General features: G+C 43.9%; 1 protein-coding gene across 4 annotated transcripts in view; it reads left to right on the forward strand.

Annotated features, from left to right (window-relative positions):
* Positions 1-25354, forward strand: part of STXBP5 (syntaxin binding protein 5) — a 488403-nt gene that overhangs the window by 273981 nt on the left and 189068 nt on the right. For all 4 annotated transcript variants that reach the window (XM_089694278.1, XM_089694280.1, XM_089694279.1 and 1 more), the window contains one exon: positions 4193-4316. In XM_089694278.1, coding sequence (XP_089550404.1) covers positions 4193-4316 — 124 coding nt within the window. The remainder of the gene's footprint in view (positions 1-4192; positions 4317-25354) is intronic.

Raw genomic sequence — 25354 nt, forward strand, 5'->3', positions numbered from 1 at the left:
AACATTTATCTTGGTCTCATCACTCCATCACTCCAGAGTACAGCGTCCCAGTAGTCTCCTTTATTTTCAGCATGGGCACTGGCAAATTCTAGGAGGGATTTTGTGCACGGGCTTTAGAAAAGGCTTCCTTTATGCATGACACCCATGCACGCCATTTTCTCAGCAGTATATGTCGTATTGTCACGGGAAACAATCGCCCCAGTTTGGCATTCTGCTTCTTAAGCTAACTGCAGTGAATTTGCATGGCGATTTTCTTCAACCCTTATCAGAAGATGCTGCTGTTGAGGTGTTAACTTCCATGGATGGCCTGGACATCTCTGAGAGATGCTTGCAGTTCCATCTTAAATGTTTGTAACACTTTTGTTACAGTATTCTGACTGATAAGTAAAACTTTGCTGATTTGCTAATGTAACTTTGCTAATTTTTCTTATGTAAAGAGAAATTTTCTTTCTCATGCCTTGTGACATTTTCCTTCCATGTGATACCATTGTTGACAGCATGAAATGGGAAGGGGTTTTCTTTAACCACTTGCCCTCCAGAGGATTTACCCTTCTTCCTGACCAAGGCCATATTTTGCTTTACGGCGCTGCGTTACTTTAACAGTTACACGGTCATGCAACGCTGCACCCAAATTAAATTTACAGTTCTCTACCTCCATCAGTGATTGACAGCCGAGGCTGGACTAGCGGTGCTGGTAGGGTGCATGCGCAGCTCCTGCGCCCCCCACCCGGAAATGCAAAATCATGTGTATATCCATGATTTTGTGTACCTCTGCTGCCCTGTAGCTGTATATCTGCTATAGGGTGGTGGGAAAGTGGTTAAGTAATGCTCTCTTATAATCAACTGTCTGCTGGACACCTGTTTAATGAATAATTAGACTTGCCTGTAGTTGAATTCTTGTTAATTATGATTTTGTCTAAAATTTAGCTTTGCTCTTAAGACTTTCATTGGGGTGAATTGATTTTTGCAACATGGTCTTGAATGAATTTGTTAGGAAATACTTGTTTGTGTGTGCAAACTAACAAATCTTGTTTGCAATCAACGTCCTGCATTTGTGGCAATATTTTGTAGTAGTGTCCCATAGAAAATGTTGATTCTGAAAGGAAAGTAAAGGTTTTCTAACAAATCTGTTGGGGTGTGCTCATTTATGCTGAGGTGTGTGTATGTATGTGCGTTTTTTGCCTTAAATGGCCATTAAAGCAGTGTGAGTGTTTTGCATGAACACACTAGTTACTTGGATTCAAGATGTTCTTGTAAATTTAATGTTCATACTTGGGGGGGGGGGGGGGGGGTGTTTCTTCCTTTGCTGGTGCCTGCAGTCAGCATGAAAAGTGTGTGGGGGGGGAGGAATCTTTTTTTGAAGCTGTAAGCAGCATTTTAAAAGGGTGGGCTAGGAATATGGAGAATGGGGGGTAGAGGGGATGTGTACGGCCCTGAGCAGTTTGAGGGTACATAATGTTCAAACCTTGAACAGGAATATTTCAGGGACTGCAGTGGCATACTGGGGTGGCAGAAGCTTGTGGTAAACGTGACTAGGAACTGCTTATGGAATCTTTTAGCTAACAAATCAGTTACTGTGTCTAGTCAAGTCAAAACACAAATTTAATATTGTGCTTTCCCAATTTTACAGCTAAATTCATGATTGGGAAAGCAAAAGCACTGGCTATACCATCTATCCTCTCCATTTTTCCAGTGAAATGTCAGTTGCAAAACGATAGTTTTATTTGTACTAGTCCCAGTGTATTTGAAGTGACACAGCATGGCTGCATTGTGAAGTAAAATGTTTATATATCACAAGTGAATATAAAATATGCACTCCTCCCCCCCCCCCCCCCCCCCCATGTCCATTTGTTAAATGTCCACACAGTTCCAATAGCTGGCAACATTTTAATGTGATGCTTCAAAAATCTCTATTGTCGAGCGGCATGCTCTAAAAGTCTTAGCTATCATGCAGAGTATTCAGTCTTAACACAGAATACTTAATGCTTAGAAGATAACCCCTTTAAGCAGAAAATGCCAATTGGGGGATTAACATCTGGCAGCTAATACTCCTTCTGTTAACTAACAGCTCTGAAAGGTCATGTGAGGAGACTGCATGTACATCTGTCATTAGCCCACTCCCCACTGACTAACTTTTCCTAATTTTTTTTTTTTTTTTTTTTGTTAGCCTCCATCTGAAACCATTACTACAAATTCCACAGATGGTTTAATCCCAACTGGTTTACTAGCTGCTACTAATAATATAATATGAAAGATGTCTGGATTACAAAATATTTAAACTTTGCAGTTTTATGTTATGAATTTAATCTGGAAGAACGAAATGCTTCCTCAGCAGTGGAATTTGACTGTTCAAGCACGTAAATTACTTTGGGCTTCAACATACAATAGTAATATTTGCTGTCCATTATTTTTTGTAGAAAAGGGATTTCTATATATAACCATATCAGAGGTTTTCATCAGAAATGAGGAATGTTAAGAAAAATGATTTGTGTGTTTTATCTAATGCAGTATTTGAATGCATCTATTTTTGCATACATTTGTTTTTGGCTGCTATTGAAGTTGGTTACAGTTTGGTATGTTATTTCACAACATTATATGACCATTGTTCACCATTGAAACAGAGCAACTTCCACAATCTTGTTAAATATAATCTTACTGATGCTGGCTTTATGATCTAAAATCTGACCACAAAATGTTTTCTAAAGGAAATTTTTGATTTCTGTGTCCTGCCACACACATTTTCAGGTGGTTTTGGAGGTTAATTCTAGTAATTAGAACTCTCCAGAACCTTAGAGCTGTGTTTTTTCTGTAATTTCAGAGTTGCTAGAGATCCATTTTAAAGGATAGACATTTTTTTCACAAGTCATTATGCTTAATATTGAAAAAGGGGTAACACAAGACTGTTAAGTATGGTAACAAATTACAGATTCTCTAGTAACATAGGTTACATGTAACCAAGTGCAGAATAAATAGAAATGTTGCTAACCTTACCACTTATTACTGGTGGCCAGCATTATCTTACTGGAGTTTAAGCTTAAATCTCATTCATGTGCCTGAAAAATTGGTGCTTTTTTATAGCTACCAAAATTTCTAGGGTCACTTTACTGCTACTGCCCTATAGCTAATACAGGATCACAATACCATCTTAGCTGTATGCCACAATCCGTTCCTGGAATTCTGCGATTGGCAGTATGTATCTATGAAAATATTGGTGTAATTTCTAAGTAGATTAATTTTTTTTTTTGTCATACACATCTGGAAGAATAAACAAATGGGACCAGGGTGTGACAATTCCTCCTCTTTAGTATGTAGTTCCTATAGATGAGGTCTGAATAGGGAATAAAAAACAGGATTGTTTCTTCCCCATGCATCATGTGTTAGGAAGATACGGTAGCTGGATTGAAATAAAAAAAAAAATGAAAGTGGTTGAAAAGGTTAGGTTTTTTTTTTTGTTTTATTTTTGTACCTTTAATGCATTCTCTGCAATAAGGTAAAGAATCTTTCAAATAGCTCCTCCTAAATACTTACCTGAACCTGATTTTGATCCAGCGCTGTGCAGGTCTGCTGCAGCTACTCTCGCCTCTTCCTTCTCACAGCCTTGGCGGAAGAGCAGTGGGAGCTATTGGTTCCTACTGCTGTCAGTCAAAACCTGGGAGTGGGGGATGGGGCTGAGCTGTGCTGTTTTTCTGAATATATGTGCACAGTCCAGCTCTGAACTGAGCTAGCACAAGTGCCCCCATAGCAAGCGGTGTGCTATGGGGGCACTTGGAAGAATGGAGCCAGGAGCACCTGCAAGGGACCCCAGAAGAGGTGGTTTTGGGTAGCACAGAGCAGGTAACTATAACATATTTTTTTTTTCTACAAGCTTTACAATCCCATTTGAGTGTTTTATGAAGGAGATCAGGTAATCTGTACATTAGTAAGGCTCTTAACAAAAATTCAGTAAATTAATTGGCTCTGCTATTTAGCATTATAGAAATGTTTTGTTTAGATGTTGAAAATGTGATCTATTAAATAAAGGATATTATGGTAAACATACAATACAATATTAAACTAAAAATGGCAGTTTTACAGTGTCAAGTTGTATGAGGAATCCAATTTATGTTCCCCGCTGAGATACTAGTTTTTGTTTTATGCTTGTATAGGGTATTGGTACACTCATGATCGTTCCTTTTTAATGACCCTTGAATAGGCAATCCATTCTGTCGCTTGGCACCATGAAGGAAAGCAGTTCATCTGTAGTCATTCAGATGGCACCCTGACGATATGGAATGTACGATCTCCTGCGAAGCCTGTACAGACAATTGTACCACATGGTAAGAGGTGACTTTGTGTTGCATCTTTTAGATGTGTCTTCTGCTGTTCTGTTAAGGTGATGATTTTAAACGGTTTCCTTTTTAAAGTGGATCATTTAGTAATTTCAAGCCTTCATGAATGCCTTAATATATTCCAATATTTCACAGCGTACAACAGTAGTATAATTATTCAAAAATCTTTACTTTTTACATTAAAAGGCAGTTCTAGTGTTCCCCGTTAGTGACTTACCAGGCTAAGACGATGTCATCATTGGGCAACCGGCGGGTGGAAACATTTGATCAGTCTCTCTTCCCCAGTAAGACATAACTGTGCCACGTTACAAGATAAGGGTATGCAGGTGAACTTGGCATTTAAACTACAAATGCTGAGGGTTCAATACTATTAAGGAACCTATAGATCTTTAAACCATACAGTGTAATACATTGTATAATCTGGTCTCAATTTGGAGCTAGGGACTTATTGTGAGAAACCTCTTCTTTTGCCTGAGCCTCATGCAAGGATTTTGTGGTTAATTGAAGCAATAATAGAATTAATGAATATGTTTTCCTGTTATGTTGTTGATTTATCCAGTATTTGCTTACTGGATTTAAGGGTATCCTGTCACTGAGACAGGTGTAATAAGCATAAAATTAAAACATTTGGCTCTTCACGTGCATGCACAAACAACCAATACTTAAACTACAACACAAAAATAGTGTTTAAAACATGATAATATATACAAATTGACAAAGTACATAAAAGTCCCACACCAAATTGTGTGCCAGAAAATGTATAAATTCTTCTAGTGCCCAATAAATTGCTTCGTGCAAATCGTCTTTGTGCTCCACTACCGTTTGCCAACATATTGCACTGACAGACCGTTCATGAGCCCTTAAATCTAATATGCTTTATCACCAGGGATTAAAATCTCAGTGGTTCCTTCGCTGCATACTCCCCATTTATTAAGATATAATATGTGCAACGACAGGAGCTTCCGAGGATGCCAGATTAGCGAAACATGTAGCGGCAGAGTGTTCCATCAGCCATATCCAGGTCCAGTGACGTCACATCCATTTCCAGCTATTGGAACACATGCCAACTCTAGTGACACATGCGGCGATACCGTAATACAGCTGAATGTATTAATGCTAAGGATTGGGCAGCAACCAATGTGAGTGCATTTTTGTTGTAAATATATGTTTTAATCTACTACACCATGAGAAATGTATTCTTTTGACTCATGTTGATATGGAATTGCGGGAATAAATGGGGAGTATTCAGAGAAGGAACCCACAAAGGTTCTAATCCCTGGTGACACAAAGCGTATGCGTCCATAATCCTTTTAATTACAAGAAGGTCTGTCAGTGAGTGTAATCTATTGGCACACGGTGGTGGAGCACAAAGAGGATTTACACAAAGCAATTTATTGGCCACTAGGAGAATTTATACAATTTCTGGCACACAATTTGGTGTGGGACTTTTATGGGCTCAATCAATTTTTATACATTATCCCGTTTTTGAACATTTTTTTTTTTTTTTGTGTTGTAGCTTAAGTATTGGTTGTTCGTGCATGTGAAGTGCTGAACCCTCTTTTTAGTTTTATGATCACAAGTGTATTTGCACTTTAACGGGCAGCTAACACATTTAATTATATAATTCTTGGTACACAACACGATTGTTTTTTGGTAAACACCAATTTATATTTTCAAGTGTTTGCACTACTTTTATAGGGTTAGCCCTTTTTGGTTCGGCTACCCCTTTGGTAGTAAGAGCAGATGCTCTGTTTTTTTTTTTTTTTGTTTTGTTTTGGGTTTTTTTAGGTGTTAAAAGCATGTTTAACTACTTCCTTACAGGGCACTTTTACTCCCTTGCTGCCCATGCCAACTTTGACCTTTTTAGTGCTCAGTTTGAATGACAGTCATACAACACTGTACCAAATTTTTTTTTTTTTTTAAACAGCTTTCTTTTGGTGGGTTTTTTGAGACATAAGCAAAAAAAAAAATCGCAAAATGTTCTCGGTTTCTGTTATAACATTTTGCTTCATAAATTTAGGCCAGAATTTATACTGCTACATTTCTTTGGTAAAAATAACCCAAAATAACCCAAATCCGTGTATATTATTTAGTCTGTGTGAAAGTTGGTCTGAAAGCTGTGGTACCAATCATTGAAAATGTATCACACCTGATGCACTGAGGGCCTATTTCATTTCTTGAGGCCCTAACATGCTAGAAAAGTACAAATGACCCCTTTTTGGAAAGTAGACGGCCAAAGGTATTTAATAAGAGACTTGCTGAATTTTTTTGAAATTGCAATTTTTCCCACAATGCTTTGGAAAATGAACATTTTTTTCACACAATTGTCCATTAACAAGTTATTTTTCACACCTGGCATAGGCATACTTGCAATTGCACCGCCTGGCCACATAGAGACCCAACATTAAAGTAGCACATTCAGTTCTGGAAGCATAAAAGGGGTAAAATTACACATCTAATTTCCAGACTGCCTGTCGGTTTTGAAGGCCCAGTAGCACCAGGACTGTGGAAACACCCACAACGTTACCTTATTGTGGAAACCTATATACAGTGAAGGAAATAAGTATTTGATCCCCTGCTGATTTTGAAGGTTTGCCCACTCACACAGAAATGATCAGTCTAAAAATCGAATGGTAGGTGTATTGTAACAGTGAGACAGAATAGCAACAAAACAAAAGATTAACTGTGGCATTGGACCAAGAAGCAGGCAACAGCCACAGGAATTGTCCAGGCAGCAGGCAGGCTTATGGTCCTTAAAGTCTTGAGTCAGTGCAGGCAGCAAGAGGAGATATGGTCAGCACAGCCAAAGTATTGGTCCTGGCAACAGGCAGGAACATGGTCCATAAAAAGTCCTTGGTCTGTACAAGCAGCAGGCAAAGATATAGTCAGCACAGCCAAAGTACTGGTCCAGGCAGTAGGCAGGAACATCAGACTTCAGTCTCAGTCAGGTAAGACCAGAGCACAGGGCGAGACTTCATCCCACGCAATCTTTTCAATGCCTCAGGACTAACAGACCCTGATCCGGGAATTACAAAACCTGGTGAAAACAAAACTGTTTTTCTCCACTCAGAACTCTACTCTAAAGCCCCTCACTTATGTGAGACTCCTGGGTTATCTTGAATCCCACTATTACAGTAGCAGGTCAAAACATCAGTCCATGTGACAGGCAAAAAAGTCATTTAACATGCTGAGGTTAGTGCAGGTGGAAGGCAGAAATGTGGTTTAGAAACAATCCAGATGGCAGGCAGAGGCAATGTAGGTAAACAGGCCAGGGTCAGTTAAGGTGGAAGGCAGAGGCATGGTAAATTTAAGGCAGCAGGCAAAAGATCAGCACAGATAATAAAAATGGGGAAATGGCAGGCTGTTAAAAATGAGGGGAATTAATATTTCTCTAGTCATTTTCCAGGATGGCAGGCCTAACATGACACCTGACAGGAAACACAAGACAAGAGTTTTAAATTCCCTTCCCTCCTTAGTTTTTGATTGTTTCCCTGGCAGCAAAACATTTTTTTTTTTTTGGGGGGGGGGGACCTAAGGCTTGGGGCTGGAAGGTTCCCCCTGTGGGGGTTAAGCAGCTAAGCTAGGGAGGGCTGGCTGTGTAGCTGGGGGTCACTCACCCACTCCAGGATTCCCAGTATTGAGGAGCCTACTGGGCAAAGGAGAGGTGTTCCTGGTGTTGGGCGCCCTTTTTCCCCTTTTCATGGCAGCGGGGAAGCGTACTCAGAAGGTGATTAGGCCGCAAGGTTGCTTTCTCGTGGGTGCTATGGGACCGCCGACTGAGAATTCATGGTGCGTGCCCGTAGGACGACCGCGTTGGAGGCCTCCATTAAGCACTGCTAGGGCCAGAGTGCAGCAAGCAGAGAGTCCAAAGTCCGTGGGCACAGGACCAGAAGTGGGAGCGAGGTTGCCGTCTAAGCCTCGTTCTCTGGCAGAATTCCGGTTAGGGAGTGACTTCTGCCTTAAAGATGACATTCCCTTCCTCATGAGGCCTGTGAGGAGCCTCCAGGAATCACCTCTGGCAGTGTGGACCCAGGAGCCTGGCAAAGGTGTCGCAGTCCTGAGGTGCCCTGCTGACGTTGGAAGCTAAGGAAATGGCTGCAGCCAGTGAGAAGACCATGGGCGGTGAGCCTGACTTTGCTAGTTGGGGAGAGGAAGGGGGTAGAGTCCTTACCCAGTCCCCTACAGGCGTACCTAGGGTGAAGGAATACTGTTCTAACCTGAACCCCGTGTTTGTCTCTCCTTAGAGCCACGTGGAACCGCCCACACGACACCTAAAGCCCCCCCAAGCCCAAAACCGTGTGGTTATTGAAATAAGGTCCCGCAAGACCATGCCAATGTCATTTTCCCAGGAGGGGACTTTAACGGGGAAGCAGTGGGGTTTGGGTCCCTCATATTCTCAGGTCATAGAGGCAGAAGACCTAGAGGAGGCTGAGGTCTCTGACCAAAGCTCCCTGAAAGAGGGGGAAGATTTGGAAGGTGCTAGCAAGGAATCTAGACACCTTTTTGCGGTGGAAGATATGGAGGGGCTCCTAAGGGCTATTGATACCTCAGAGGACATCTCAGAACCACCAATGCAGGTCTCAGCCCAAGATGAGATGTACAGGGGGTTGATGAAGCTGCAGGCTAGGTTGCTACCCGTGCACCAAACTCTCAGAGATATAAGGCACATCAGGAAGGGACCGTTCTGTCCAATTTGCACTGCGTTTGTCTTATAATGAGAATGATGGACATCCAAAAGACTGATGCGTTTCGAGGACTAGCCTCTTCCTCAGAGCCCAACTACCTAGATGTCTGTCCCTCTCTTATATATGCTCACTCATGAATGTACAATTGTTACATAGGGGCTGTCCTACAGACTCACAGGGGTGGTGGGAGGTGCTGACATGGTAGATACAATAACATAAAATTATAGATATATCATATCAAAACAACATATAAAAAAGTGAAAACATCTTTATCTGAATAAATAAATGAATGCAACCAATAAATATATAGATAGTCATAATATATAGTTGGCATAAATGGCCATATATGATTCCAATGTTTATGTATATTTAATTACGTGTTGCATCCATAGTAAAAAATCATGGCATTGTATTATTTAATAAACAAATCATGGCATTGTAGTGTTTAGGTACAGACAATGATGGTGTTAATAGCAAGATAGAAATGTTAAACTAGGATGGTATAGTATAATATTTGTGTGTGTGAATGGGTATGGTTACATACCGCATCTAAAACTCATGGGCAAGATCATCCCCAAATGTAAACTTTTCTGAATATTATGTAATAAGTGCTGGTGCTCCTGCACACAGCGTGGTGGATGGCTGCTGGAACGCATGCCGCACGCTCCGTTTTTGGCCCACCTCCTCCCCCCGTGTGTTTGCACAGGTGGGCACGCCCTCCCTGTCTGTACGATATGCTGGCCGTTCAGGAGAGCTGGCTGCGCCCGCCCCTCCACACACAGGAGTGGTCACGTGCTATCTTGAGTTCTGTTGGCCTTTTGGTGGAGCGTACTTTGGGCCCGCCCCTTGAGCGGCGGGGCCGGGCTCTTTTCACCTCTCTTCATGCATTTCTGGGCTCCACCTGGAGCGCATGCCCCTGGGCGTCTCCATACTTATCATACGCAGGGAGGAGGTAAACCTTCCTTTTGGAACGCTTATTCCGGACATCCACACACTTGAGCGGCATGCGTTCCAGCAGCCATCTAACACGCTGTGTGCAGGAGCACCAGCACTTATTACGTAATATTCGGAACAGTTTACATTTGGTGATTATCTTGCCCAGGAGTTTTAGAATATTGTTCCTAAACACTACAGTGCCATGATTTTTTACTATGGATGCCACACATAATGAAATATACGTAAACATCGGAATCATATATGGGCGTTAATGCCAACTATATATTATGAATGTGTATCTATATACAGTCATGGCCGAAATTGTTGGCACCCTTGATATTTCTCCAGGAAATCATGTATTTCTCACGAAACGTATTGCATTAACACATGTTTTGCTATACACATGTTTATTCCCTTTGTGTGTATTGGGACAAAACAAAAAAAGGGAGGAAAGAAAGCAAATTCGACATAATGTCACACAAACCTCCAAAAATGGGCTGGACAAAAGTATTGGCACCCTTTCACAACTGCGGATAAATAAGAATGTTACAAGCATGTGATGCTCCTGTAAACTCACCTGGGGCAAGTAACAGGTGTGGGCAATATAGAAATCACACCTGAAAGCAGATAAAAAGGAGAGACGTTCACTTAACCTTTGCATTGTGTGTCTGTCTGTGCCACACTAAGCATGGACAACAGAAAGAGGAGACGAGAACTGTCTGAGGACCTGAGAACCAAAATTGTGGCAAAATATCAACAATCTCAAGGTTACAAGTCCATCTCCAGAGAACTAGATTTGCCTTTGTCCACAGTGCGCAACATTATCAAGAAGTTTGCAACCCATGGCACTGTAGCTAATCTCCCTGGTCGTGGACGGATGAGGAAAATTGATGAAAGATTGCAACGCAGAATAGTCCGGATGGTGGATAAGCAGCCCCAAACATGTTCCAAAGACATTCAAGCTGTCCTGCAGGCTCAGGGAGCATCAGTGTCAGCGCGAACTATCCGTCGACATTTAAATGAAATGAAACGCTATGGCAGGAGACCCAGGAGGACCCCACTGCTGACACAGAGACATAAAAAAGCAAGACTACAGTTTGCCAAAATGTACTTGAGTAAGCCAAAAGCCTTCTGGGAAAACGTCTTGTGGACAGATGAGACCAAGATAGAGCTTTTCGGTAAAGCACATCATTCTACTGTTTACCGAAAACGGAATGAGGCCTACAAAGAACAAAACACAGTACCTACGGTAAAATATGGTGGAGGTTCAATGATGTTTTGGGGTTGTTTTGCTGCCTCTGGCACTGGGTGCCTTGACTGTGTGCAAGGCATCATGAAATCTGAGGATTACCAAAGGATTTTGGGTCGCACTGTAGGGCCCAGTGTCAGAAAGCTGGGTTTGCGTCCAAGATCCTGGGTCTTCCAGCAGGACAATGACCCCAAACATACGTCAAAAAGCACTCAGAAATGGATGGCAAAGAAGCGCTGGAGAGTTCTGAAGTGGCCAGCAATGAGCCCAGATCTAAATCCCATTGAACACCTGTGGAGAGATCTTAAAATTGCTGTTGGGAAAAGGTGTCCTTCCAATAAGAGAGACCTGGAGCTGTTTGCAAAGGAAGAGTGGTCCAAAATTCCGGGTGAGAGGTGTCAGAAGCTTATTGATGGTTATAGGAAGCGACTGATTTCAGTTATGTTTTCCAAAGGGTGTGCAACCAAATATTAAGTTAAGGGTGCCAATACTTTTGTCCAGCCCATTTTTGGGGTTTTGTGTGACATTATGTCATATTTGCTTTTCTGCCTCTGTTTTATATTTGTTCCAATACATACAAAGGGAATAAACATGTGTATAGCAAAACATGTGTTAATGCAATACCTTTTTTGTGTGAAATACTTGATTTTCAGGAAAAATATCAAGGGTGCCAACAATTTCGGCCATGACTGTATTTATTGGTTGCATTTATTTATTCAGATAGAGATGTTTTCACTTTTTTATATGTTTTGATGTGATCTATCTATAATTTTATCTTATTGTATCTACCATGTCAGCACCTCCTACCTTGCCTCTCTCCGCCCCTGGAAGTCTGTAGGACAGGCCCTATGTAACAACTGTACGTTCATTAGTGAGCATATATAAGAGGGGGACAGACATATAGGTACAGTCAGGTCCATAACTATTGGGACATCGACACAATTCTAACATTTTTGGCTCTATACACCACCACAATGGATGTGAAATGAAACAAACAAGATGTGCTTTAACTGCAGACTGTCAGCTTTAATTTGAGGGTATTTACATCCAAATCGGGTGAACGGTGTAGGAATTACAACAGTTTGCATATGTGCCTCCCACTTGTTAAGGTCCCAAAAGTAATGGGACAGAATAATTATCATAAATCAAACTTTCACTTTTTAATACTTGGTTGCAAATCCTTTGCAGTCAATTACAGCCTGAAGTCTGGAACACATAGACATCACCAGACACTGGGTTTCATCCCTGGTGATGCTCTGCCAAGCCTCTACTGCAACTGTCTTCAGTTCCTGCTTGTTCTTGGGGCATTTTCCCTTCAGTTTTGTCTTCAGCAAGTGAAATGCATGCTCAATCGGATTCAGGTCAGGTGATGGACTTGGCCATTGCAGAACATTCCACTTCTTTCCCTTAAACTATTTGGTTGTTTTTGCAGTATGCTTTGGGTCATTGTCCATCTGCACTGTGAAGCGGCGTCCAATGAGTTCTGAAGCATTTGGCTGAATATGAGCAGATATTGCCCGAAACACTTCAGAATTCATCCTGCTGCTTTTATCAGCAGTCACGTCATCAATAAATACAAGAAAACCAGTTCCATTAGCAGCCATACATGCCCACGCCATGACACTACCACCACCATGCTTCACTGATGAGGTGGTATGCTTAGGATCATGAGCAGTTCCTTTCCTTCTCCATACTCTTCTCTTCCCATCACTCTGGTACAAGTTGATCTTGGTCTCATCTGTCCATAAGATGTTCCAGAACTGTGAAGGCTTTTTTTAGATGTCGTTTGGCAAACTCTAATCTGGTTTTCCTGTTTTTGAGGCTCACCAATGGTTTACATCTTGTGGTGAACCCTCTGTATTCACTCTGGTGAAGTTTTCTCTTGATTGTTGACTTTGACACACATACACCTACCTCCTGGAGAGTGTTCTTGATCTGGCCAACTGTTGTGAAGGGTATTTTCTTCACCAGGGAAAGAATTCTTCAGTCATCCAGCACAGTTGTTTTCCGTGGTCTTCCGGGTCTTTTGGTGTTGCTGAGCTCACCGGTGCGTTCCTTCTTTTTAAGAATGTTCCAAACAGTTGTTTTGGCCACGCCTAATGTTTTTGCTATCTCTCAGATGGGTTTGTTTTTTGTTTTTTCAGTCTAATGATGGCTTGCTTCACTGATATTGACAGCTCTTTGGACCTCATCTTGAGAGTTGACAGCAACAGATTCCAAATGCAAATAGCACACTTGAAATGAACATTGGACCTTTTATCTGCTCATTGTAATTGGGATAATGAGGGAATAACACACACCTGGCCATGGAACAGCTGAGAAGCCAATTGTCCCATTACTTTTGGTCCCTTAACAAGTGGGAGGCACACATGCAAACTGTTGTAATTCCTACACTGTTCACCTTATTTGTATGTAAATACCCTCAAATTAAAGCTGACAGTCTGCAGTTAAAGCACATCTTGTTTGTTTCATTTCAAATCCATTGTGATGGTGTATAGAGCCAAAAAAGTTAGAATTGTGTCGATGTCCCAATATTTATGGACCTGACTGTAGTTGGGCTCTGAGGAAGAGGCTAGTCCTCGAAACACATCAGCCTTTTGGATGTCCATCATTCTCATTATAAGACAGAAACGCAGTGCAAATTGAACAGAGCAGTCCCCTCATGATGTGCCTTATATCTATTTACCATTGTGAGTAGAATACTTTTTTATATTTAATAAATACACTTTTAAAGGTAATGCACAAGGCCGGGGCGTCCTGTTTTTTGTTTTTTTCTTTACTAGGCCTTCCCTACTTGTATTACAAGTCCTCGATTGGCAGCTTAGCCCATCATCTTCTAACTTTGTTTCGGGATCTTCTGAAGGGGTCTCACCCACACAATGACTTTACATGCGCATATACAGTCAGGTCCATAAATATTGGGACATCGACACAATTCTAACATTTTTGGCTCTATACACCACCACAATAGATTTGAAATGAAACGAACAAGATGTACTTTAACTGCAGACTGTCAGCTTTAATTTGAGGGTATTTACATCCAAATCAGGTGAACGGTGTAGGAATTACAACAGTTTGCATATGTGCCTCCAACTTATTAAGGGACCAAAAGTAATGGGACAGAATAATAATCATAAATCAAACTTTCACTTTTTAATACTTGGTTGCAAATCCTTTGCAGTCAATTACAGCCTGAAGTCTGGAATGCATAGACATCAGCAGACGCTGGGTTTCATCCCTGGTGATGCTCTGCCAGGCTCTACTGCAACTGTCTTCAGTTCCTGCTTGTTCTTGGGGCATTTTCCCTTCAGTTTTGTCTTCAGCAAGTGAAATGCATGCTCAATCGGATTCAGGTCAGGTGATTGACTTGGCCATTGCATAACATTCCACTTCTTTCCCTTAAAATACTCTTTGGTTGCTTTTGCAGTATGCTTTGGGTCATTGTCCATCTGCACTGTGAAGCGGCGTCCAATGAGTTCTGAAGCATTTGGCTGAATATTAGCAGATATTACTCGAAACACTTCAGAATTCATCCTGCTGCTTTTGTCAGCAGTCACATCATCAATAAATACAAGAGAACCAGTTCCTTTGGCAGCAATACATGCCCACGCCATGACACTACCACCACCATGCTTCACTGATGAGGTGGTATGCTTAGGATCATGAGCAGTTCCTTTCCTTCTCCATACTCTTCTCTTCCCATCACTCTGGTACAAGTTGATCTTGGTCTCATCTGTCCATAGGATGTTGTTCCAGAACTGTGAAGGCTTTTTTAGATGTCGTCTGGCAAACTCTAATCTGGCCTTCCTGTTTTTGAGACTCATCAATGGTTTACATCTTGTGGTGAACCCTCTGTATTCACTCTGGTGAAGTTTTCTCTTGATTGTTGACTTTGACACACATACACCTACCTCCTGGAGAGTGTTCTTGATCTGGCCAACTGTTGTGAAGGGTGTTTTCTTCACCAGGGAAAGAATTCTTCGGTCATCCACCACAGTTGTTTTCCGTGGTCTTCCGGGTCTTTTGGTGTTGCTGAGCTCACCGGTGCGTTCCTTCTTTTTAAGAATGTTCCAAACAGTTGTTTTGGCCACGCCTAATGTTTTTGCTATCTCTCTGATGGGTTTGTTTTGTTTTTTCAGCCTAATGATGGCTTGCTTCACTGATAGTGACAGCTCTTTGGATATCATCTTGAGAGTTGACAGCAACAGATTCCAAATGCAAATAGCACACTTGAAATTAACTCTGGACCTTTTATCTGCTCATTGTAATTGGGACAATGAGGGAATAACACATACCTGGCCATAGAACAGCTGAGAAGCCAATTGTCCCATTACTTTTGGTCCCTTAACAAGTAGGAGGCACATATGCAAACTGTTGTAATTCCTACACCGTTCACCTGATTTGGATGTAAATACCCTCAAATTAAAGCTGACAGTCTGCAGTTAAATCACATATTGTTTGTTTCATTTCAAATCCATTGTGGTGGTGTATAGAGCCAAAAACGTTAGAATTGTGTCGATGTCCCAATATTTATGGACCTGACTGTATCTCTGTGATCCTTAAGCCAGACAAGGACCATTCCCTTCCAGATAATTATTTCCCCATAGCCTTAATAAACTCTGACTACAAAATTTTCACGAAAATACTAGCCAATAGATTGGCCAGATATATCTCCTAGCTTATACACAGAGACCAGGTGGGCTTTGTCCTGGCTAGACATGCTGCAGATAACACCAAGAGGACCATTGACTTGATCGACCTTCTCAATAAGTCCCCGAATCCTACTCTGGTTCAGCTTGGATGCCAAAAAATAGTTTTACCGATTTTAAGTTGGCCTTATATGTTTCTAATCTTAGAGCGTTTTGGGTTTAGTGGTACGTTTGTGGCTTCTTTGAAAGCCCTCTATTCAACTCCCTCTTCCCAGGTCAAATTAGCTTCATTCTGATTGCATTTTCGGATGTCTAATAGTACACGCCAGGGATGCCCTCTTTTCTCCCTTATTGTTTGTCCTCTGTTTGGAACCCTTGGCTATAGCTATCAGATACAACACTGATATCCATGGGATACGCACCCACAATAGTGATTTTAAGCTGTCTTTGCTGATGACACTGACGGAGCCCCGCACTACTCTACCTGTTCTACATCGTACTCTCCAGCTTTTTGGCGCCCTGTCAGGATATAAGGTTAAGGTGTCTAAAACTGAAGCATTACCGCTCGATATACCTTCTACTATTTTATCTTCTCGTCAATTTATCCCTATCGCTGGTGCCCCCATTCCTTGAGGTACTTGGATACCAACCTTACGTCCTCCTACCACTCCCTTTTTATAAAGCTAATTTTTCCCCCCTTTTTCACACTTTCTCAGTCCTTAAAATCTTGGGACAACCTTGCCATCTCCTTCCTCGGAAGGATTAATGTGCTAAAAATGACCATACTGCCCAAGCTTTTGTATCTGTTTGAGAAGCTTCCTGTACCTATTCCCATGTCCAAGCTACTTTCCCTTCAGAAATCCTTCCTCCGTGTTATTTGGCAAAATAAATCTTACCGTACAGTCCTTCTCTCACCACGATCTAGGGGAAGTCTGGGGGCTCCAGACCTTGTCTTTTTATTTGGCCACTCACCTCCGTACTCTTGTCTCGTGGTCCTCTCAGCACCCTCATAATACATGGGCCAAGATTGAATGGCTGCAACTGGGTCCATTGCACCCTTGTTCTCTACTCTGGTCTATGACCAACACTGAAATTGCCTCCCACAAGCATCTCCTGCTCGGGCCCATGCATTTTACATTGTCTATATAGAGGCGGTGTAGGAGTATATTTGCCTTGTCCCCTGTGTTCACCTCTGCCCAATGTCATATTTAATCCTAGTCTCCTGGATAGTTTGACCCTGGCCCGTATAAGTTTCTGGGCCAAGGCCTATTTCAACTGCGACACTTGGTCCACCCAGTGACCCGAAAGCTTAGACATAATACTGATCGGGAGCCATATGAGTAGCTTTTTGTAACTCAAAAAAAGTGTATCTACAGGTATGACACTTCTCCAAGATTCCCTCTCTGGCTCTAAAGAAGCCTACTCTTTTCAAACGCATCTGCATTCAGAGTCCATACCAATGGGGCCTAATTTCCTCTATAAGTTGCTTCAAGACGCCTGTCCCCTTTCTTCTGATACACATCTTTATTTGCGAAAGTGGCCCTGAATCCTTCAGCGTGATATTGCCGTAGATCAGTGGAGCAAGATTTGGGAGGCTGCCTCTAGGTCTTCTATATGTGGGGTATATAGAGGAAACTCCTATAAAATGTTGATGTTTTGGTATACAGTTGCAAGAAAAAGTATGTGAACCCCTTGGGATTACGCAGAGTTTTGCATGAATTCCGCATAAAATGTGCTCTGAACGTCATCTAAGTCACAACAATAGAAGAACGCAGTCTGCTGAACATAATACTATACAAACATTAGATGTTGCCATGGTTTAATTGCACATAAAATGTAAACATTTGTCCTGTAAAAATGACTGCAAGAGCACAGCGCAGAATGCTGCATGAGGTAAAGAAGAATTCCAGAGTGTTAGCTAAAGACCTACAGAAATCTCTGGCACATGCTAACATTTTTGTTGACACATCTACAATAAGGAAAACATTAAACAAGAATGGAGTACATGGGAGGACACCACGGAGGAAGCCATTGCTGTCCAAAAAGAATATTGCAGCACGTTTGAAGTTTGCAAAAGAGCACCTGGATGTTCCACAGCACTACTGGCAAAATATACTGTGGACAGATGAAACCAAGATTGAGTTGTTTGGGAAGAACACACAACACCGTGTGGAGAAAAAAAAGCAGAGCACACCAACATCAAAACCTCATCCCCACTGTAAAACATGGCGGAGGGAGCATCATGGTTTGGGGCTGCTTTGCTGCCTTAGGGCCTGGATGGATTGTTGTCATTGATGGGAAAATGAATTCCAGAATTTATCAAGACATTTTGCAGGAAAACGTACGACCATCTGTCCGCCAACGGAAGCTCCGCAGAGGATGGGTGATGCAATAGGACAATGACCCAAAGCATACAAGTAATTCAACAAAACAATGGCTGCAACAGCACAGAATACGCCTTCTGGAGTGGCCCAGTCAGAGTCCTGACCTCAACCCGATTGAAATGCTGTGGCATGACTTTAAGAGTGATTCACACCAGACATCCCAAGAATATTGCTCCACTGAAACAGTTTTGTGAAGAGGAGTGGTCCAAAATTACTCCAGATCGTTGTGCAGGTCTGATCTGCAACTACAGGAAACGTTTGGTTGAGGTTATTGCTGCCAAAGGAGGGTCAACCAGTTAAGTCCAAAGGTTCACATACTTTTTCCTCCCTGCACTGTGAATGTTTACATGTTATGTGCAATTAAACCATGGCAACATCTGTTTGTATAGTATTATGTTCAGCAGACTGTGTTCTGCTATCGTCTTCTATTGTGACTTAGATGACGTTCAGAGCACATTTTATGCCCAATTCATGCAAAACTCGACATAATCCCAAGGGGTTCACATACTTTTTTCTTTCAACTGTAAGACTCCTGAAGTTCTCCATGTCCACAATCCATGTGTTTCTCCTTTCTGCTGGTGATGTGAGGAAATTGCCACTATTTTCCACATTTTCTGGCTTTGCCAACAAATAGCCTTTTGCAGCTATTTTTACAGGTCCATATCCCATTTGATCCCATCCACTTTTTACTGGGCCTGCTTTTTACAGGCCTCTCCAAATATGCCAAGAAGCTATCCTCTCATGTTTTAACAGCGGCCATGAGAACAATTCCTATGCATTGGCTATCTACTACACCTCCTACGCAATTGGAATTGGTGAAGGTTATCTCTGAGATTAGAAGAATGGAGTACCTCACTGCTATGCATGCTAACTCATTTTTTGAAGCAGTTTTGGAATTGTCGGATCTTTGTTTCCGATATGTCTACTCAGATGTCTGATAATGCTGGCTAATTCACTGTTATGCACTGACATTGTATGTATATGCACTTCATCGATGAGCCTATTTCTTTTTGTTTTTTCATTGATTTGTGACTTATTTCACAACTCTGTGCAAATCTTTGTTGTACGTCCTTTAAAACCCAATAAAAAAGAAATTTTAAAAACCTGGAAAAGGCGGTACCCCTTTGGGGAAGAGGAAGAAGAGATTCCTCAAGACTCTTAAGCTAGACGTTGCGCTATCACAAGTGTCCAAAAAAAAACAAATCTGGCCTGTCCTTTGAGGATTCAGGAAACATCAGGGATCAGATGGACCGTAGGTCCGAGACTCTGTTGCATAGTGCCTGAGATGTTAGTGCCACTACTATGGCCCCAGCATCTGCTTGCATCGATAGTAATACTGATGCTTGGATGCATAAAGTAAATGATCACGTCTTTCGGGGTACTAAAAAAAAGGGGGAAGCCCAGTCAGAAGAGATGTTTGAATCCCTGGAGGTGGTTAGTAAGGCAGTCGCCTACTTAGAAGACACTGCGTTGGAGATGGTCAGGATATTAGCTAAGACTGCAGTGTTTCTCAACTCAGCCCAGAGGGCATTGTGGGTTAAGTCCTGGGAGGGCAATCAGACATCAAGAGCCCAACTCTGCGGTCTGCCCTTTTGTGGGTTCCTTTCTGTTTAGCTCAGGGCTGGACCAGGTGCTATTGAGATCCACCAAAAAGGGGAAAAAGTTCCTTGTCAAGGTCAACAAGGAAAAGAAGACATTTATTTTTTAGCCTCCCCTTAATTAGGGCCAGCAAAGATTTAGGAAGGACTCGCCCAAGAAATGGGCCAACAAGAGGAGAAAGAAAGAGCTTCCTTTTTTCTGGCTCCAAACCCACCAGTAAGGACCCCAAATGACACAGATCCCAGGGTGGGTGGAAGGCTTTCCAGGTTCCTCCAGCAATGGGGGAAGATTTCAGGGAGCCAGTGTATCCTGCAGTTGATGAGGGAGGGGTACCAATGGGAATTCTCTTCACCCCCCCCCCTTTGTGTTGACTTATCCCCCCAGAGACAGGACAAAGGCAGAGGGTCTCTTGGGAGGGATCCGGGATTTAACGGATCAGGAGGTAATTGTCCCTGTACCAACAGACCATCTTTTTCGGGGATTTTTTTCCCATGTCCTCGTGCTCCCTAAGCCTTTGGGGAAATTCTGCTTGATCATAAACCTAAGAAAGTTGAACAGTTTCCTGCGGTACAAAAAGTTCCTCATGGAAAGTATTTAACGTGTACAGAAACACCCTCTCAAAGGAGTTTTTATGGCCACTGTGGACCTCAGACACCTACTTCCACATTCCCATTGCCTCAGAATACCAAGCCGCCTTACGGTTCACTATTTTTTCAGAACAAGGGGTCAGTCTTTGGCAGTTCTGAGCTCTCCCTTTTGGGCTGGTGGCCAGTCTGAGAATTTTCACCAAGGTCTTGGCCAAGGTAGCAGCCTACTTACACCTTCAGTGGTTTTCCCTCATCCCTTACCTAGACAATCTGATGATCTGCGGATTCTCACAGCACCAAGTCCTGAGAGACCTGGAAAAGGTGATCCTCACCATGGAATCTTTGGGGTGGAGTGTCAATCAGGAGAAGTTCTCATTCACTCCCCCCCCAAAACTAAGGTGTTGTAGTCGACACCTGAGTTCGGAGGCTCTTTTTACCCCAGGAGCAGGCCGAAAAATTAGTGAGAGCTGTTTCCGGGTTGATAGCGGTTTCAGACTGCTCCTGGAAGCACATCATGAGGTCTAATGGCAGCCTGTATTCCAGCAGTGGCGTGGGCACAGTTACATTCCAGAAAGCTTCAATTCTTCCTTCTATCCTCTTGGAATAGGAAAGGGGAGTCGATGGATGAGAGGGTTTCCCTCACAGAGAATGTAAAGACCTCACTGGTGTGGTGGCTCAGGTCCCAGAATCTGGGGGAAGAAAAACCCTGGGCGCAGTGGGACCCAGTTTGGGTAACCAAGCGAGTGGGGCTGGGGAGCTCATCTAGAGAACCAAAAAGCCCAGGGCCCATGGGAGCCACACCTAAGGGGGACCTCCTCCAATTGCAGGGAGCTGCGGGCAGTAGGTCAGGCCTTGAAGTCCTTCGAAGACATGTTCTGGGGAAAAAAGTCCAAATTCTGTCACACAATGTCAACCGTGGCATACTTGAATCATCAGTGGGGGACCAGATCCCGGAAGCTCCTGGACCTAACTAAGGGGATTCTAGAATGGGCATAGAGCAGGGTCCTTTCAGTGTTGGCGGTCCACATAAAGGGGTCGGCCAACACGAAAGCAGATTTTCTAATCAGACAGTCAGGTTTTTGGCAGCCTGGAAATAGACCTTTTTGTCTGCAGGAAAAGCAGGAAGGTGAGGCAGCATTTTTGCCTGGCTTGGGAGCAGGGGTCTGAGGGTCTAGATGCATTGGCACAGGAATGGGATTTCGAGCTGGCTTATGCATTCGCCCCTCTAGCATTGATCCTGTGGGTACTACAGAAGCTGAGCTGGTCTGACATGCTGGGCCCGTGGTGGCCAAGAATAGCCTGGTTCGCCACTTTGAAGAGGTGGTGCATAGCTCCTCCGCAGTGTCTCCCAGTCAGGAGGGATCTTGCAGGGGCCATCTCTGCACCCCAATCCAGAGTTTTTTCAGTTATCGTCTTGGCTCTTGAAAGGGAGAAGAGGGTGTTCTGAGAGGGTGATGCACCCTTATCAGGAAGAAAAATATATGCCAAGGTCTGGAGAGTGTTTTCCAGTTGGTGTCATGAGAAGGGGGTTTCCCTTCCTGCAGTCCCTGTGATCCTAGACTTTCTCCAAGCAGGAGTGGATAAAGGTATAGCAGGAAAAAAACCCTTAAGGTGCAAGTGGTGGCCTTATCGGTCTTTTTGGATTGGAGACTCATGTTGGAGCCCCTAGTTAAGAGGTTTCTGGGGGCCAGGGAAAGGGTGACCCCACCCCTATTGAGTTGTATAATTTTCCAGCTTGGGATCTGACCTTTGGGTTAGAGGCTTTAACCAAGCTGCCTTTTGAGCCAGTGGCAAATATTTCTATTTAAAGTTTTTTATCTTTTAAGTTAGCCTTCCTTTTAGCCATCACAATGGCGAGGAGAATAGGCGATCTACAGAGCCTGTCAATCAAGGCACCCTTCCTGGTAGTATTAGAGGACAGGGTAGTACTTAGACAGGATCCATGATGATGGGCACATTTTATGTTAAAGGGGCACAAATGGGCACATACTGTGGAAAGGGGCACTCTGATGAGCACATGTAATGGAAATGGGCACTCTGATGGGGAATATGATAGAGCATAAAAGGTGCCCATCAGCATCCTCATTTTATGTTAAGGGGCACTCTGACAGGCACTTTCTATGTTGTGCCCATCAGAGTGTCCCTTTACATAAAATGTATCCCTCGGCGTGCCCCTTTACATAAAATGTATCCCTCGGCGTGCCCCTTTACATAAAAGGTATCCCTCGGCGTGCCCCTTTACATAAAATGTATCCCTCGGCGTGCCCCTTTACATAAAAGGTATCCCTCGGCGTGCCCCTTTACATAAAAGGTATCCCTCGGCGTGCCCCTTTACATAAAAGGTATCCCTCGGCGTGCCCCTTTACATAAAAGGTGTCCCTCGGCGTGCCCCTTTACATAAAAGGTGTCCCTCGGCGTGCCCCTTTACATAAAAGGTGTCCCTCGGCGTGCCCCTTTACATAAAAGGTGTCCCTCGGCGTGCCCCTTTACATAAAAGGTGTCCCTCGGCGTGCCCCTTTACATAAAAGGTGTCCCTCGGCGTGCCCCTTTACATAAAAGGTGTCCCTCGGCGTGCCCCTTTACATAAAAGGTGTCCCTCGGCGTGCCCCTTTACATAAAAGGTGTCCCTCGGCGTGCCCCTTTACATAAAAGGTGTCCCTCGGCGTGCCCCTTTACATAAAAGGTGTCCCTCGGCGTGCCCCTTTACATAAAAGGTGTCCCTCGGCGTGCCCCTTTACATAAAAGGTGTCCCTCGGCGTGCCCCTTTACATAAAAGGTGTCCCTCGGCGTGCCCCTTTACATAAAAGGTGTCCCTCGGCGTGCCCCTTTACATAAAAGGTGTCCCTCGGCGTGCCCCTTTACATAAAAGGTGTCCCTCGGCGTGCCCCTTTACATAAAAGGTGTCCCTCGGCGTGCCCCTTTACATAAAAGGTGTCCCTCGGCGTGCCCCTTTACATAAAAGGTGTCCCTCGGCGTGCCCCTTTACATAAAAGGTGTCCCTCGGCGTGCCCCTTTGTATAAAAGGTGTCCCTCGGCGTGCCCCTTTGTATAAAAGGTGTCCCTCGGCGTGCCCCTTTGTATAAACGGTGTCCCTCGGCGTGCCCCTTTGTATAAAAGGTGTCCCTCGGCGTGCCCCTTTGTATAAAAGGTGTCCCTCGGCGTGCCCCTTTGTATAAAAGGTGTCCCTCGGCGTGCCCCTTTGTATAAAAGGTGTCCCTCGGCGTGCCCCTTTGTATAAAAGGTGTCCCTCGGCGTGCCCCTTTGTATAAAAGGTGTCCCTCGGCGTGCCCCTTTGTATAAAAGGTGTCCCTCGGCGTGCCCCTTTGTATAAAAGGTGTCCCTCGGCGTGCCCCTTTGTATAAAAGGTGTCCCTCGGCGTGCCCCTTTGTATAAAAGGTGTCCCTCGGCGTGCCCCTTTGTATAAAAGGTGTCCCTCGGCGTGCCCCTTTGTATAAAAGGTGTCCCTCGGCGTGCCCCTTTGTATAAAAGGTGTCCCTCGGCGTGCCCCTTTGTATAAAAGGTGTCCCTCGGCGTGCCCCTTTGTATAAAAGGTGTCCCTCGGCGTGCCCCTTTGTATAAAAGGTGTCCCTCGGCGTGCCCCTTTGTATAAAAGGTGTCCCTCGGCGTGCCCCTTTGTATAAAAGGTGTCCCTCGGCGTGCCCCTTTGTATAAAAGGTGTCCCTCGGCGTGCCCCTTTGTATAAAAGGTGTCCCTCGGCGTGCCCCTTTGTATAAAAGGTGTCCCTCGGCGTGCCCCTTTGTATAAAAGGTGTCCCTCGGCGTGCCCCTTTGTATAAAAGGTGTCCCTCGGCGTGCCCCTTTGTATAAAAGGTGTCCCTCGGCGTGCCCCTTTGTATAAAAGGTGTCCCTCGGCGTGCCCCTTTGTATAAAAGGTGTCCCTCGGCGTGCCCCTTTGTATAAAAGGTGTCCCTCGGCGTGCCCCTTTGTATAAAAGGTGTCCCTCGGCGTGCCCCTTTGTATAAAAGGTGTCCCTCGGCGTGCCCCTTTGTATAAAAGGTGTCCCTCGGCGTGCCCCTTTGTATAAAAGGTGTCCCTCGGCGTGCCCCTTTGTATAAAAGGTGTCCCTCGGCGTGCCCCTTTGTATAAAAGGTGTCCCTCGGCGTGCCCCTTTGTATAAAAGGTGTCCCTCGGCGTGCCCCTTTGTATAAAAGGTGTCCCTCGGCGTGCCCCTTTGTATAAAAGGTGTCCCTCGGCGTGCCCCTTTGTATAAAAGGTGTCCCTCGGCGTGCCCCTTTGTATAAAAGGTGTCCCTCGGCGTGCCCCTTTGTATAAAAGGTGTCCCTCGGCGTGCCCCTTTGTATAAAAGGTGTCCCTCGGCGTGCCCCTTTGTATAAAAGGTGTCCCTCGGCGTGCCCCTTTGTATAAAAGGTGTCCCTCGGCGTGCCCCTTTGTATAAAAGGTGTCCCTCGGCGTGCCCCTTTGTATAAAAGGTGTCCCTCGGCGTGCCCCTTTGTATAAAAGGTGTCCCTCGGCGTGCCCCTTTGTATAAAAGGTGTCCCTCGGCGTGCCCCTTTGTATAAAAGGTGTCCCTCGGCGTGCCCCTTTGTATAAAAGGTGTCCCTCGGCGTGCCCCTTTGTATAAAAGGTGTCCCTCGGCGTGCCCCTTAGTATAAAATGTGCCCATCAGCTTGCCAATTAATATAAAATGTGCCCATCAGTGTGCCCCTTATTTTATGTTAAGGAGAACTCTGATGGGCACATTTTATGTTAAGAGACGCTTTAAGTGTAAGGGGGCACTCTGGGGACAACTGATGTCATGTGAATGCATGATGTAAAGTTGCACTCTGATGATGACAGCTAATGTAAGGGGGCACACTGATGGGCACACCCTATTTGGACCTTGGCCAGAAGAAAATTTTAGTGACCCTACCTTAAATTTTAATTCAATACCCCTGGTCCATAGTCTGGTCAGTTAAT

This window comes from Staurois parvus, unplaced genomic scaffold, assembly GCF_062004578.1.
Source record: "Staurois parvus isolate SC_StPar_1 unplaced genomic scaffold, SC_StPar_1.0 ptg000657l, whole genome shotgun sequence".
NCBI lineage: Eukaryota > Metazoa > Chordata > Amphibia > Anura > Ranidae > Staurois > Staurois parvus.